General features: G+C 36.2%; 1 protein-coding gene across 2 annotated transcripts in view; it reads left to right on the top strand.

Annotated features, from left to right (window-relative positions):
- The window catches only part of inpp5a (inositol polyphosphate-5-phosphatase A), a 168,441-nt gene that overhangs the window by 31,888 nt on the left and 122,529 nt on the right, over positions 1–14,024 (top strand). For both annotated transcript variants that reach the window (XM_028006649.1, XM_028006650.1), the window contains exon 2: positions 4,849–4,890. In XM_028006649.1, the coding sequence (XP_027862450.1) occupies positions 4,849–4,890 (42 nt within the window). The remainder of the gene's footprint in view (positions 1–4,848; positions 4,891–14,024) is intronic.

The following is a 14,024-nucleotide window of genomic DNA, read 5'->3' on the forward strand; positions in this document are numbered from 1 at the left end:
CTAATTAACTCCGAATTAACTTGTGACGAGTCGAGGGTGGGCGGCTTGGATCCGGGGCTGCAGATATAAACGTCTCTTTTCTTATTAGCCCATTTTGTCGGGCCTCTGAGGGCCCCCGCCGGCGCTCCTATGAGCCGCCCCGGCAAGTCCGACATCTGTTCCCCAGAACCGTCTTTGCTGCACATCAAAGCCGCAGCATCGGACTTATCTGGGATGATGGAGAAAAGATCTCCAGGCTCTCCTGCAGCCAGCAGGCGGTGATGGCATACTTAAAGACTCGTTTGAGAAACTGTCACCGGGACGCTTTTGTTGTCTGGTGTTGTTATATAAAGTGTAACACAGAAACAAATGAAAGAGATGAAAACAGGCTGTGTGTTAGTTTCATCAGGTTTTACAAGGTCATAATCAAAACATAAGGGCATAACTCTGCAACTGGCAATTATTATAGTTATTGATTATTCAATCAAATAATTGATTTAAAATGAAAAAAAATTACACATTCTAGAGATTTTCCACTTAATTACATAAGTTTTTCCTATACAATATTATAAATATATTAAAATGTACAAATGTAGCCAACGGACTTTACAATTACCAACTCTGATTATCTTATGCATATATTTTTTTCATTTTATGTCACTTATGGCTATATTTGTGTTTAAAATTTAACACCTTGGATGGAGTAGCTTGTCAACCAATAAGCTGCATCATCTTGGGGATCAATAAATATCCTACTCTAAAAATAAATTCATTTTTTAAGTAAGAAAATGTTTTTCTTACCTTTAATGCAACAACAAGCACTCATTTAGTGTATGTTTGTGTATATACAGCAAACGATGTATCTGCAGCTAAAAAAATAATACTTGTAACATCAACATGTGAAAAGTTCAGCCCTTTCTGCTTGACTTAACATCAGTATTAGTGATCTGTTGATTAATAATAGCAAAAGGTGCTTAGAAGATTTTTTATTTTTCTTTACAGAATTTGAACAAAGTGAGCTAAACTGAGGACTTTTGGTTATAATTAATATATTTAATAATATTTTATCTTTATTGCAAATATATACGTATATATCAAGGTTTCCCCCAGAAAACTTGCTAAGTCCGGTGGTTGTGCGCTAAGGCAGTCTTTCATCCAGTGGCCCGCCATGTTTTTGAGTTAAAAAAAGTTTAAAGTTGACAGGACATTTTAAAATATCTCTTGATAATTACCGTTATGTGTTATTAAAAGATTGGAAGATTAATACCTGAACACCAGCTATAACGCCTTAAAAATGGAAACATTTTAAATAGACTTAAGAAAATAAGCAGTGCTTAGCCTGGGCGGGGGGCACAAGTAAAGCCTGGTGGCCCACCAGGCTTATAATACACAGGAGGAAACCCGGTATATTTTGTAGACATCTGGATTAGTTACTGCTCTGAGTGTGTTCTTTCAATAAATGGCCATTTCTCAGAGTCTGTATATTCCAGTTAGCAATTAACCTATCACTAAATTAGTTGATGACTGCTTCAATAATCGATCCATCACTATTAATCTGATTAATAGTTTCAGCAATAACATAACTTTGTTTGTTTGTGGTGGTCCGGTAGCATCTCCAAGGTCGGAACCTGTCTGTTCCTCTGTACGTCTGCATCTGTCTCACTCTCCGTCTCTTCCTCCGTTCCTGTGACTAATGACAGGCTCCGCAGCTCGTTTCCTTATATAGAGCCACACTCTGTCTGATCTGCCTCAGATTGGGACAGCGCACACACTCACCAAGTCCTGGAGGATTCAGGTGCCCCTTTGTAACACTAATATTAACATCTAACAAGCATTTCCTCTTTAGCTCATTTGATTCTGTGTCTTTTAATCAGCGTGGACTGGGCATCATTTTAGAATAAAGATTTGTAGCAAAAACTTTGTTTTTGTGACCTTATTACTTTCATTTCAAACAGAAAATTGTTGATTATTTCTCGCTGATGCTAGATTTATGAGCAGTGCCATGAAAAGGTTTGTGCCGTGGGTAATTGAGGTCTCTAAATCCTGTAAATATCAGGACTCGGGGATCTGCTGTATTGTATTCAGACCGATGTAAAGCGTTTATCAATATTCCACAATATCTGCAAGATAAGCACATAAACAATATCACCGTCAACTATTGAACATCCCATTGAAACACCTCTTTGTTTGTGGAGTGTTTCTAGTATTGAGAGTTTTGGAAGTAAAACCCATTTGCTTGATTTTGTGGAGTTCTTATTTTTGTTTAAAGTAGTAGTTTAAAATAATTACCGAACAATTCATCGCATTGATGAGGTATTTGCTTAGCTTTGTGCCTGGTTGCCATCATGGGCCAAAGAGGCCTACTTTTATAATGTATTTGCTTTTTGTAACAAATGCCAACAAAGCCTGTGAATCCCCCAAGTGTTCTTATTATAGACTGGTCGAGTAAGGACAAACTTTCTTTCTCTCTTGCCCCACACACGCACACACACACATACACACACACCCGGTCGTTCATTAGACCTAGTTATCGACATTGGGAGATCTCTCCTTAAATGGTAGACTGCCCAGGGCCCTGTGTCTGTTTCCACCACGCAGACTAAATGAAGTCCAGGTCTGGGAATAACCTTTTAAAGAGGAGGGGAAAGCTGGATGGAAAGCAAAAAAAAAAAAGAGAGAGTTGTTGAGGAAAAATGATGGTGAGAGGCTCTGGAAAGGTTTTGACCATTAAAGATAATGTAATTGAAGAGAAACAAATAGGGTGATTTTTTTAGTTGTCGATTAATTTTTCACCTATTTTCATAATTGTGTAAAATAACTGCAGCATTCTGCATATTTACAAAGAATTTTTATTTTATATCTTAAATGCTAGTTGTATATATTCCTGGTACAGTTTTGGCTTAATTACTCTCTGAGTTTTGTTCTTTCAAGACGTTGACATTTTTAGAGTCTATGTACCCCAGTTGATGATTAATCAATTACTAAATTAGTTAGTGATCATTTGAATAATTGATTAATCACGATTCATTTGACTAATAATTTCAGCCCTAATCAACAGTACAAATTACAACCTTTGTGACGGCTTGAATTTAGGCCTGATTTGTTTTGCAGCACGAAATTATTGCTCTGTGTTAGCATCCAGGTGCTGGGTTAGCACCTGGATGTTAGCACACCCTTAAACAGATACTGATAATAAATAAAAAAATCCATTTTATTTTATTGTTATAGCTATATACAATCCTGTCACCAGCAAAGGTAAAACTTATTAACTTTAAGTAAATTTCAGCTTGTTCTGGAGGGATTTTCTTGGTGTTTTTTCATTTCCACTCTTTCCACTCTTAAGTTGATGATAAATATTCAAAATATACAATTAAGCCCAATGTTATTCCTACCCCCAATAGTTTAAAAGAAATTTAATTTATAATCTAAATCTGTGTGAATAGGTTTGGGCTTCACCTTATAGGATACTGACAAGAAGTTAAGAGATTTTTGGCTTTTGGGTGAAATTTCAGGATGACCCTAAAGTGCACTGAAACATTTCCTGGTGACCTACTCTAATATTTTAAATGCACATCACTGTTTTAGTACTTTTTAATTCAACTTGTTGTTCTCTAACAAGAACCTAAAATTAACAGCAGGTAAATCAACCAGTACATTTCCTGCTTGGTATTTAAACAGATGGAAACAGAAACTGGTCAGAGAAGCTGCCAAGAGGCTGAAGGAGCTGCAGACATTTCCAGGAAGTTCTGCTTGTGTTCTGCACAGGTCAGCAACCTGAAGGAGTAGGTTTCCCAGACCAAATATTTTCCTTCCCAGTGAAACATCTTGTCCCGGTTAAAATCTCCCAAAACTTTGCGGGAGACGGTTTTTATGCTCTGATATCAAACATGAGTTCCAAAAGATGTGGCACAATGCTTGCAGTAAAACACGGTAGTGGCTCAGTGGGGCTCTGGGGTCATTTTTCCACAGGTTGAGAGTTTGAGTTTTTCTTGAGGTTGCTGAAATGTTGCTCTAAACACCATATTAGGCTGCATCTAACAATTATTGTAATAACGGATACAATAATTGTATCCGTTATCTGACGATTACTTGGATTACAAACTGGCACATTCTCCTGATTTTTCATTTAATCACTTAAATTGATTTTGTACAATTTTAGAAATACATTAAAATATGCAAATAAATAAAAATCCTTTTAAAATAAGAAAATAAACATTTAATCACCTAAAATGAAATAACAATGCTCCATTAGTGATTGCTTGTAGAAAAGGATGCATCTGCAGCTAAACAATATTTCATGTGAAAAGCTTAATTTCTGTTGGACTCGGCATCAGTACAGTGAATGTCTAATCTGGTGACCATTATTTAGATTAAATAATAAAAAATACGAAGAAAAAGTTGCTTAATATGAGATATATTTTTTGTTTTTACTCCAAATAACTATTAAATGGTTATTAAAATAGCTAACAATTATTTTAACAATAAATTGGTCCAATTAATAGTTTAAACTCTCTCTCTTTGCTAGAAAGCTAAAGAAAAACTTCACTAGAAGAACTTACTTGGCGTCTCCTGAAGAGGGCTATGAGTTAGAAATATTCTCCTAATCTGAAAGATTTGGAGAAGATATTGATATTAAATGTTGTAATTTGATCAAAGGAAATGAAGTATTAATGGTGTCAACACTGAGTTATCGGAGGTGAAATGATTGTAACACGCCTGTTCTTTCTGGTTTCCTCGTAGCGGCCACTTCCACTGAGGTGTTGAACATTTTGGAAATGGAAATTGACAAATGAAGACTTTTTAAAGCCGTTACAATTTCTTGTTTTTTAAAAAAATCCATTAATTGTATTTCTTTTCTTTTTCTTTCAGACTGAAAATCTGAAGAAAGTATGGCTGAAAGAATTTTTCGAGGTAAGACGCAAACTCAAATATTCACCAATGATTCTAGTAGTTTTAGATGGCATTAGACTGCATTACCCAGCATGCAAGTGTCTCTGCTTATAAAGAGGAATAGATTCTGTGGTTTTGTCCATCAGGACTTAAATTGATCACTTAGTGGAAAGTCATTTCTGAACAGTTTCCTTCTCATTAAAAACCAGTTGGGTTGTGCATGAATCTGTATCAAGTTTCAGGGTTTTTTAGTCGCATTACAATTTGAGTTTTCATCTGACACTTTTGTTAATGTTGTATATAAAACAGATTGTTGTTTTTCTGTCCTGATTTATTTATGTAAATATTAATCTTAAATCTTTTCAATCAGGATTGCATGGAAATACATTAGAATGTCATTGTAAAAAGCCATTTAATTAAAAAGTCTAAGACTTTTGAACAGGTTCTTGAAATTGAGTGAACCCTATATTCATTCCTTGTTTTGATATATTTATTTCCCTCTTGGTAATACTTTCTTTTACCTTTTTTTATCCCAGTAAGGCATGTTTCCATTGAGCTATTTGCTGGTTTACTGTGGTGTTACGTGCAGTTTATGTGAAAAATTGTCAGAACTGACAACCCAAGGAGAGTTTGATCGACGGCAGCAGAAGATAACAAAGTGAAAGTGATGTGTCATAGAAAATTGATAGTTTGTCAAAGATTTGACAGGATTTCCATTGGTTCTCAAATTGTTTAGCTTCTAATCCAAAAAAAGAGTGTTGTGACCCAGATTATCTGAACTAGATTATAGTGACTGTGGAAATGGCTTCCATGTTGTTTTCTCTATTTACTTGGGAGGCAGTGATCTATACTCTATGAAATGTTTGAGTAAAATACCTCCTGGAATCACCTTATAGGTACAGAAATCTCCATTTCTGCCTATCAAACTTTTATCTTTTATCTATTTTTGTGTGTAAAATAGATTACACACTAAAAGAGGCTTAAACCGTGAGTTTGCATCTGCTTGTTGCTTCTTGTGTGTAATCCTTCATGTCTCTCAAGCATTTCCCCATTTTTTTGGGTTACAACCACAAACTTCAATCAGAAAGTGGTGCATAATTGTGAAGTAAAAGAAAAAAATTTGCAATGTTATAAAAATAAAATGAAAATAAATGCATTTAACCCGGATACCTCTACATAAAATTAATCTTTGAGCAGGAGAACAAAACAGCCAGGTGATTATTTGTGTTGCGCAGCGCTCTTTCTTCTGCGTTTGACATGTTGATGAACATTGTAGTTCTAAACATACCGTCAGCACTACAGGGGACTGGTTGACATCAAAGCTTCTGGATGTGTTAGTGGCCTAGTTAAAGTCTGGACGTACCTCTTATTGAGTTGATGTTCTCAGGCTCTTTCAGTTCTTTCTAAAGAAGAACTGGGGAAAACATCTCAGTGTCTGTTTCTTGAAAGCTGGTAGAAACTTTACCCAAAAAACTACTTGCAGCTTTAGTTGTAGTTATATATAAAAATCGTTGACTTGAGGTTGGTGTTTTTTTTTTTTTTTTCTGTTGTTCCACATAAAGTCCAGATAAAACCCATTAAAGTTTGTGGTTATAATAGGAAAAATTGTGAAAAACGTAAGGGGCTGCCAATGTTTTTGGAAGCCAAAAAACCCAGAGATTTTCTTTTCAAAGAAATCCTTTATGTCTTGCAAATAAAAACAATACACATTCATTTATCAGAATATTCTTCTTCTGTGGTACGGAGTGAGACAATGGGTGTGTCCTCTGCCAGCTGTTACGTGCCTATATGACCACAAACGCTGCAGATCACCAGAGTGATTTCCTTCTTGTTTCTCAGCTGTACATGAGAGCTGAAGCACAGATGTGTGGAAATAATTTTCTGATGTTGGTGTAGCTGGTATCTTGTCATTTTCATGACCTAATCGCCTTTCTTTTTTTTTTCTTTCTCTCTCTCTTTTTTTTTTTTTTTTTTTTTACAAACATTTGAGCTCAGTCATGTTTCATATCACAATGCTGCAACCGCTGAGGAACCACCAACTGTCTCCACTGGGTTAAAGGAAGCGAGGCAGCTGAACCTCCTGACTGCTGTCAGAAAGTGCTGCAGAATCTGATAGAAAAGAGATTGAATGAGATAACAAAGCAAAAACAGTCATTTTAGAAGTTATTTTAATGCACAAATGAAGTCGCTAAGAAATATGTTTACTTAGCATTCGATCAGTTAAGAAAGCCCATTTTTGTCTTGTCATAAGTTTAATGTTAGATGTCAACATGGGGTCCATTGAGGCCAGTTAAACTTTTGTTGCCTGATTGAAGGAAGTGATGTATCGAGAGAAACCCACGCTGGCCGCAGGGGCAACATGCAAACTCCACACAAAGGTCTCAGCTAGAGACTAAGTACCAAATAACTGTGCTGTTACTTTTCGAAACAATTTGGGTAAAGTTAAAAAAACTATTCTTTGTCTTTGTCTCTGATGATTTAGTAGATGTTAAAAAAGTCAGTTTTTTTTTCTTGTTCCTCTTTAGTGTCAGAAAACTAGGGGCACAACTAATGATTATTTTTGTAATTGATTAGTTAATTGGATGAAAATATTGTCATGTTCTGCAGATTTTGCATTTAACAACTTTTGTATACAATATTAGACATACATTAAAAATTAAACAAATAATTTAATTCCTTTTTTGTATTGGAAAATTTATTTTACTACCTAAAATTAACAAATGTAGAATTCCTTTAATGTATGCTTAATCATTTGTAGCAAAGGATGCATCTGCAGCTAAAAATACTTCTAACATCAACATATGAAAAGGTCAGACATTTCTGCATAACTGAACATCAATACAATGTAGTGTTGATCTGTTGACCAATTAATAATTGGATAGAAAACAGTGATTTTTTTTTTCTTCAGCTGAAGTTAAAACTAGACCATTTTGAGGAGTTCTAGGTGGAACATTTTTACAGATTTTTTTCCATTTTGTGCCTAATTATTGCTCTTTATGTTGTCAAATTACTTTTTTAGAAGTCTGGATACTCCACTTAACAAATTAATCAATAACTAAACTGTTTGATAATTTTTAAATAAGTGATTAATCAAAATTAGTCCCTCTAATCGTTTCAGCCCTACATAAAACCAAAACAAATTTTTTTGTAAAAACATTAACAAACGATGTTGTTTCTGACTTGCATCATTTGTTTTGACGTTGGTGTGTCTTCTTTCTGTCTGAGCGGCCTTTCACAGGGTCTGAGTCCATGTAGGACTCAGACCCTGTGGATGATGTGAAGGTTCAAAGGTCGCCTCCTGATATCTTGCCTGGTTTTTTATTTTTTTATGATGTCACATTATTAAGCAGGGAGTTTAAGCTGCTTTAATGTTAGAAATTGAACACAAAGAATGTTACTTCCTTTTTTTTATTACCTTGTAGTTAAACATCCAAGTAGGGTTAGAAAGTAAAAGTTCAACCAACTAACCAAATATATCATTGGCAAGCAGAGTTTGAATGCATAACATCTAAGATATTGCATACTGCCGACATGCAGCCTTCGTTACGGTTGCACAATTTGATATGTTGTACAGAAGAAACCCTCCAGCAGAGATGGAAGCAGCGGATCCAGAGCTAAATCCTGCATACTCATCAGCAGTTGTGCAACTCTTGCGTCACTGATCAACACCCCGAGGCCAAAAATAATCGTTTGTGATAGTAGCGTGTAAACGTTGTAGCAGCCACTCTGTCGACGAGAACAGGTTTTGAAGGTTGAGTTAGTGATATTTTCTCAACAGGAAGTGGTTTGACCTAGAGAAATTTTCCATTCCCCTGTTTTATTGAAGAAGAAAAGCAAATAATAATGGCTGTATATGAAGCAGAAATCAATTTTCTGTTCATGAATTAGAAGTACGTCATGTAATTATATCTAATCACTGTTAATAGTTGGATATATTCATGTTTTTAAAGAAATTATGTCCTTGCCAATCCAACAGAGTTTGATGCAACTGATGATTTTTGCAAAAGTTAGTTGAATTAACAACTTTCCAGTATTTTTTTTGAAAGATGATTGAGGGTTTTTTTTGCCTGAAGTGTAAAGCAGCAAGCACTTTCTAAATAGATCGATTTATTTTCAGCTTTCTGCAACCAAAACGTCACTTTCAAGTTGACGAATGTCGCCGTGCCTTAAGCACGCAGATGTCACAACCAACTCATCACAGAACAGCCTGAAGTTTCCATTCACTCACCAAATCTCATAATAAAACTGAACTTTTATTGATTTGCTTGAATTGTTGAGGCCAGAAGGCCTTGTATGAGTGGATATAAATTCTCTGTTTAAGTTGTTTTTACAGATTGGCAGAGGAGAAACAGTGAGAGTTTCTGTAATCTCACACTATTCACAATGCAGTTTTTCTGAGAAACTGAGCTACTTTGAGTGCAGATTTTGCTAGTGATAGTAGTGATTAATGAAACTGTGTTCAAAATTCAATTAAATTCAGTTCTAAAATACTGTATTTATCCCAAAGAGAAGTTGAATATCGTCATGTCAACCAGGTATATTCAGAGAGTGTTGTGGAAAGTGATGCTTTGGTCAGGAAGGATCTCCAGTAGAAGTCAGGTTTGCAACAAAACGGAAGAGGCCTCTGACCGTAGACTGTTACTTTTAAATGCTAACAGCTCAGTGTCCTGGCAGCAGAGACGATATTTCACAGTAACATGACCTGGATGAAACAAACACTGCTAATCCACCTCATTTGTTTTTGCTGCTCCTCTTTAAATCTTTGACCAGCCGTGTTGTTAGGAAACTGGGCAGAGAGACGTTGGAGTAGGGTAGATATGATCCTTCTCTTTTAAGATTGATGGAAGAAATGGTTTGCAGTTTCTCCTTGTTTCTGCTCTGCGTCTTTGAAGCCTCCTTTTCTACTCCTCTTTGGGCATTTAGGGTCAAAGTTCAGGTATTATTTGAGCTTTTTAGATGTTAACTTCAAAATGCGAATTTTTTGTTCTTTGGAGGTCCAGATCCGTTGTTTGAGGAAGAACATATTCCAGTTTCTAGATGAACAAGTATTAGCAATTTTCACATTTAATCGGAATCAAAAGAAAACAAGTCCAAGCATTTTTCTACATCATAAAGTCGTGTTGGAACTGAATGCTTAAGAGAACTCTGGACGGCTGGTTCCTTTCAGTGAGTGTTCACTTTCAGTCAGGGCTATCGGTAAATCATGGCCACATACCGGACTAATAGATTAATGGATTTCCTCATATTAACTGAAAATGCATAAAACAGATTGAGCATAATGCAGAGCTAATAACCAACAAGTGAATACTGATATTCATGATTAGATTTCCTGCTATCTGCCAGAGCACTAAGGGGCTCTTAATGGCTTTTTTATATTTTCCAGATCAATAACGGGGATGTTGTCGAGTCTTATGATGTCCGAAACAGAAAAACACTGTTAGTAGATTCTCTTTAAATGAACTTTTATATCAAGAAACTGAAACCAGAACGCTAATTTGCTTAAGTAATCGTACCCCTTGGGTTTTATGTGATAGCTCACAGCAAAGTAGCAAAGATAAATGTTTTATTTTAAAATGTTTTTATAAATAGAAATCTGTAAAGGAGTGATGTGGGTTTGTGTTCTATCCTACCGAGTAAAATTCACGTTTCTCTGCAACTACAGCTGCAAAAAACTGAAACTGATTAGATGGAAATCTGTAAGCATCAGTTTTCCAGGATTCACAAAGGTTTTGCCTGCTAAATGTTAAATTTATGGGTAACTTTTATGAACAATATACTTTTTGTTATTTTTTTATGTATATTTTTTAAAGCAATCAGTATAACATGAGCCAATTAATCTGTGAGAAAATCGATCTCTGCCTCCTTATGGTTCATATGTAGAAATACACTGCTCTGTCATAAACAGTTAATCAGAGGAGGATCTTAAGACTGCCAATCATGCTCATGTATGCGCTGCTCACAGCCTTCCCCTTGCTATCTGTTATGCTACAGTTAGTTCCCCACATCGAGTCTGCTGGGAATGCTAAGGCTGGTCTGCATAATCACCAATGATGGCTGATAAATGGTTTTTCTGTAACGGTAAGCTGTTTCTGCTCCATTAGCACATTGAGCAGTGCATACACAAACTTGATTGACAGCGCTAAGACCCTTCTCCTGATTGGTTATATTTGATCTGGAGCGATGCATTTCTGAAGATGGGAGTAGCAGCACTTTTTCACAGATGATACTGTCAAAACATATTGTCAGTTTTAACAAATATGTAAAAAAATGTTTTAAAAAGTTGCATACTGCAGCCTTAAATAAAGTTAAACAGGAGAAAGTGAATGAAAATGTTGAAATCTGTGTATCCTTTCCCTCCCGCTTCACAGTAACGCACAACTTTGTGTTGGTTTGTCATGTAAAATCCTAATAAAATATATCAAATCTTGTGGTTTCAGTGTGACAACATGTGGAGGTTCAAGGGTTATGAATACTGTGTGTGCAGTGTGATGTAAGCAGAGCTGCTGCAATGAACTCTATCACCATTATTGGTCATCAAGTTATTCAATTGGTTATCCATTTAAAATGAATCCTCAGGAGTTTCATTTTGACATCACAACTTTGTTTATATTAACACAAGAAGACAAGGTATAGAAGTAAATACACAGAAACTTTGTTGATGCAGCAAAAGTCCATTTCTTTTTGTGTTTTATGTGTTGTTCTATAGAGTCTATTCCTGCACATAAAGAAATAAAGTCGTTCGCAAAGCCGGAAGATTCGGATTCTGTTTTTATTGCCTCTCTGCAGAGTGGACTGTAATACAGCAGAGAAATGTCACAAGGGAGTGACTGTACAGAAAACCCCCCTCATTGCTCCATTTTTCCCTGAACTTCCCTGTGGTTTCCATTGAACACACTTGAAGGGTGTTATAGTTGGACGCAGACTGATTACAATAAACAGAGCTGCTCCCAGCAGAGCACATAAACAGGGGAGAGAAGACTTTGAACCGCTCACGCCCAGCTGTGCAGCGCCTCGGATCGAAGTGCCGTCTCCGCTGGCTGGATTCCTCCATCACCTGGCGATACCTTCCAGGAAGGGATAATGTCTTCGTTTGTAGGAATTAAATACTTATAAGGACGCTTGGATTAGGATTTAATAGTCTAGCAGAATGAAAAATTATTTTAGTTTTTGAAGATTTTTTTTCTTTTTGCAAATAAAAATCTGAAAAGTGTGGCCTTCATTTGTGTTTAGCCTCCCCGAGTTGATACTCTGCCAGACATTTACATGAAAAAAGTGAAATTTCTGTTCATTATTCTTTGCAGAACAAGTCAGGATCAGTAAAATTAGACGAAGAGAACACTTAGAACTTCAGCTTTAAGCCTAATCTACGATTAGATTAAGATCTGGACTTTTGCTACACTGCAAAAACAGAAAATCTTATCAACTATTTTTGGTCTAGTTTTTAGTGCAAATATCTTGGTGTATTTGAAATAAGACTAACCTAACTTACAAATAACTTTTCTGTAAGATATTGAAGCTTGTTTTACGTTATATTGATGAAAAGTCCCTAGCTCCAAAAGTCCTAGTTTGTTTAATTTAAAACCAGACATTTTTCCCATGTTATAATTAAAATAATCTGCCAATGGGACTAGTATTTCTTTCTGCGGCTTTTTTTTCTTGCAACTCTTCTGTAAAAGTCAGATTTGGGAAGTTTCCGTGGTTTCCATGGCAACATGGCCCATGCTTAATATCAACCAGGTGAAGCTAAAACTGGCACTTGAGGACGTATTGGATAAAGCATATTTACAGACAAAAAAGCTTTTTTTAAAAAACTTAAATGCAGAACATTTATATTTTGCATGGATTTTTTAAATAGTTTTTATACTGAAGTTAACTATTACATAATTAATTAGTTAAGTTTTTCTCTCGCAAATGTACAATTTTTAAGCTTCAGTAAATAGTCTTGGTCTTTCTTGTAAATATTTGAGGGTTATTTTTTGGCAGAAATTCACTTCTCCGTTGCCAATTATTTCCCTTTTTTCATTTACAATGGCCAGAACACGCCATCGGTTTCTTTGTGAATGCTGCAGGTTTTGTCACTAAGGGACCTAAATTGACTCCCGGTTTTGATTGATCAGCTTTTAATATTCTCTTTAATCCAATTAGAATCTGGTAAAAACTGCTTTACAACTGTTACCCCACCCCCAATTAGAAACATAGCGCTAGCTCTAGTATTAGCCTTTTTTTAGCCTTTGTTTTCCACCTCGCTGTAATTATTACTGGAACGAGCAGGCCCAAGCAGACTGTTTACTGAGGGATTTTGTTGCTCATGTTTGTTTTACACTCAGGATATTGGATACATCACGTTTGTGTGTGTGTGAATAATGCATGTCCTGGTACATCGGTAGAGGAATTCTGTTTGCACTGGGCTGCAGGCTTGTGTGCTTTGGAGGAACGTGTCATGGTTGCTTCTCTCTCTCTCTCTGTGTGTGTGTCTGTGTGTGGAGGAAAAAGGAGGGCAAGGAAAGCATGCGGTGGGAGAGGTGTGCCCCTCTAAGTGAACCAGGCCTCATGCCTGTAGCTCCATGCCAGCTCCGTGTTGCTGCTTCTGAGCTGACGTCATGGAAAGAAGCATCCAAATCTGAACTCGGCTCTGCTGGGAACAAGTTAGCCACCGTCAGCCAGGATGCTAGGCTACTCATGCTAATGCAGCTGTTAGCCTGCTGACTGACTCCTCTATGCTACAATCAGAAACACCTCAGTAGATAGAATAAAGAGAAGGTAAAGTTGACCCATCCTGAGTTATGTTGTGTTAAAATAATGATTAATAAGTGGACCATCAAATATGGATGCGTTTAGGTTTTCTTCTAGTGATTTTTTTAATATGATGCATCTTGATATGAGTTGAAAGAAATCGCTTCACCAATAGACAGAAAAACTTTCCAGCAGTAAGTAATGTAGGAAATCATCGCAACAATGTTTCTTCTTTAAGTCTTTAACAATATTTTTAGGAAATTTTTTGGATTGAGAAGGAATTCATATGATGAGCTCAGCAGATGTGCAGTTTCACCAGGTGTTTGCTAAATGGTGCTGCCACTAGTCTGGAGGAGCTGAGTGAGAGCAAGCTTTTCTCAGATATGAAAGAATCAAACCAACTTTTTTCCACTTGGCTGCTT

This window comes from Xiphophorus couchianus, chromosome 22, assembly GCF_001444195.1.
Source record: "Xiphophorus couchianus chromosome 22, X_couchianus-1.0, whole genome shotgun sequence".
NCBI classification, from domain to species: Eukaryota; Metazoa; Chordata; class Actinopteri; order Cyprinodontiformes; family Poeciliidae; genus Xiphophorus; species Xiphophorus couchianus.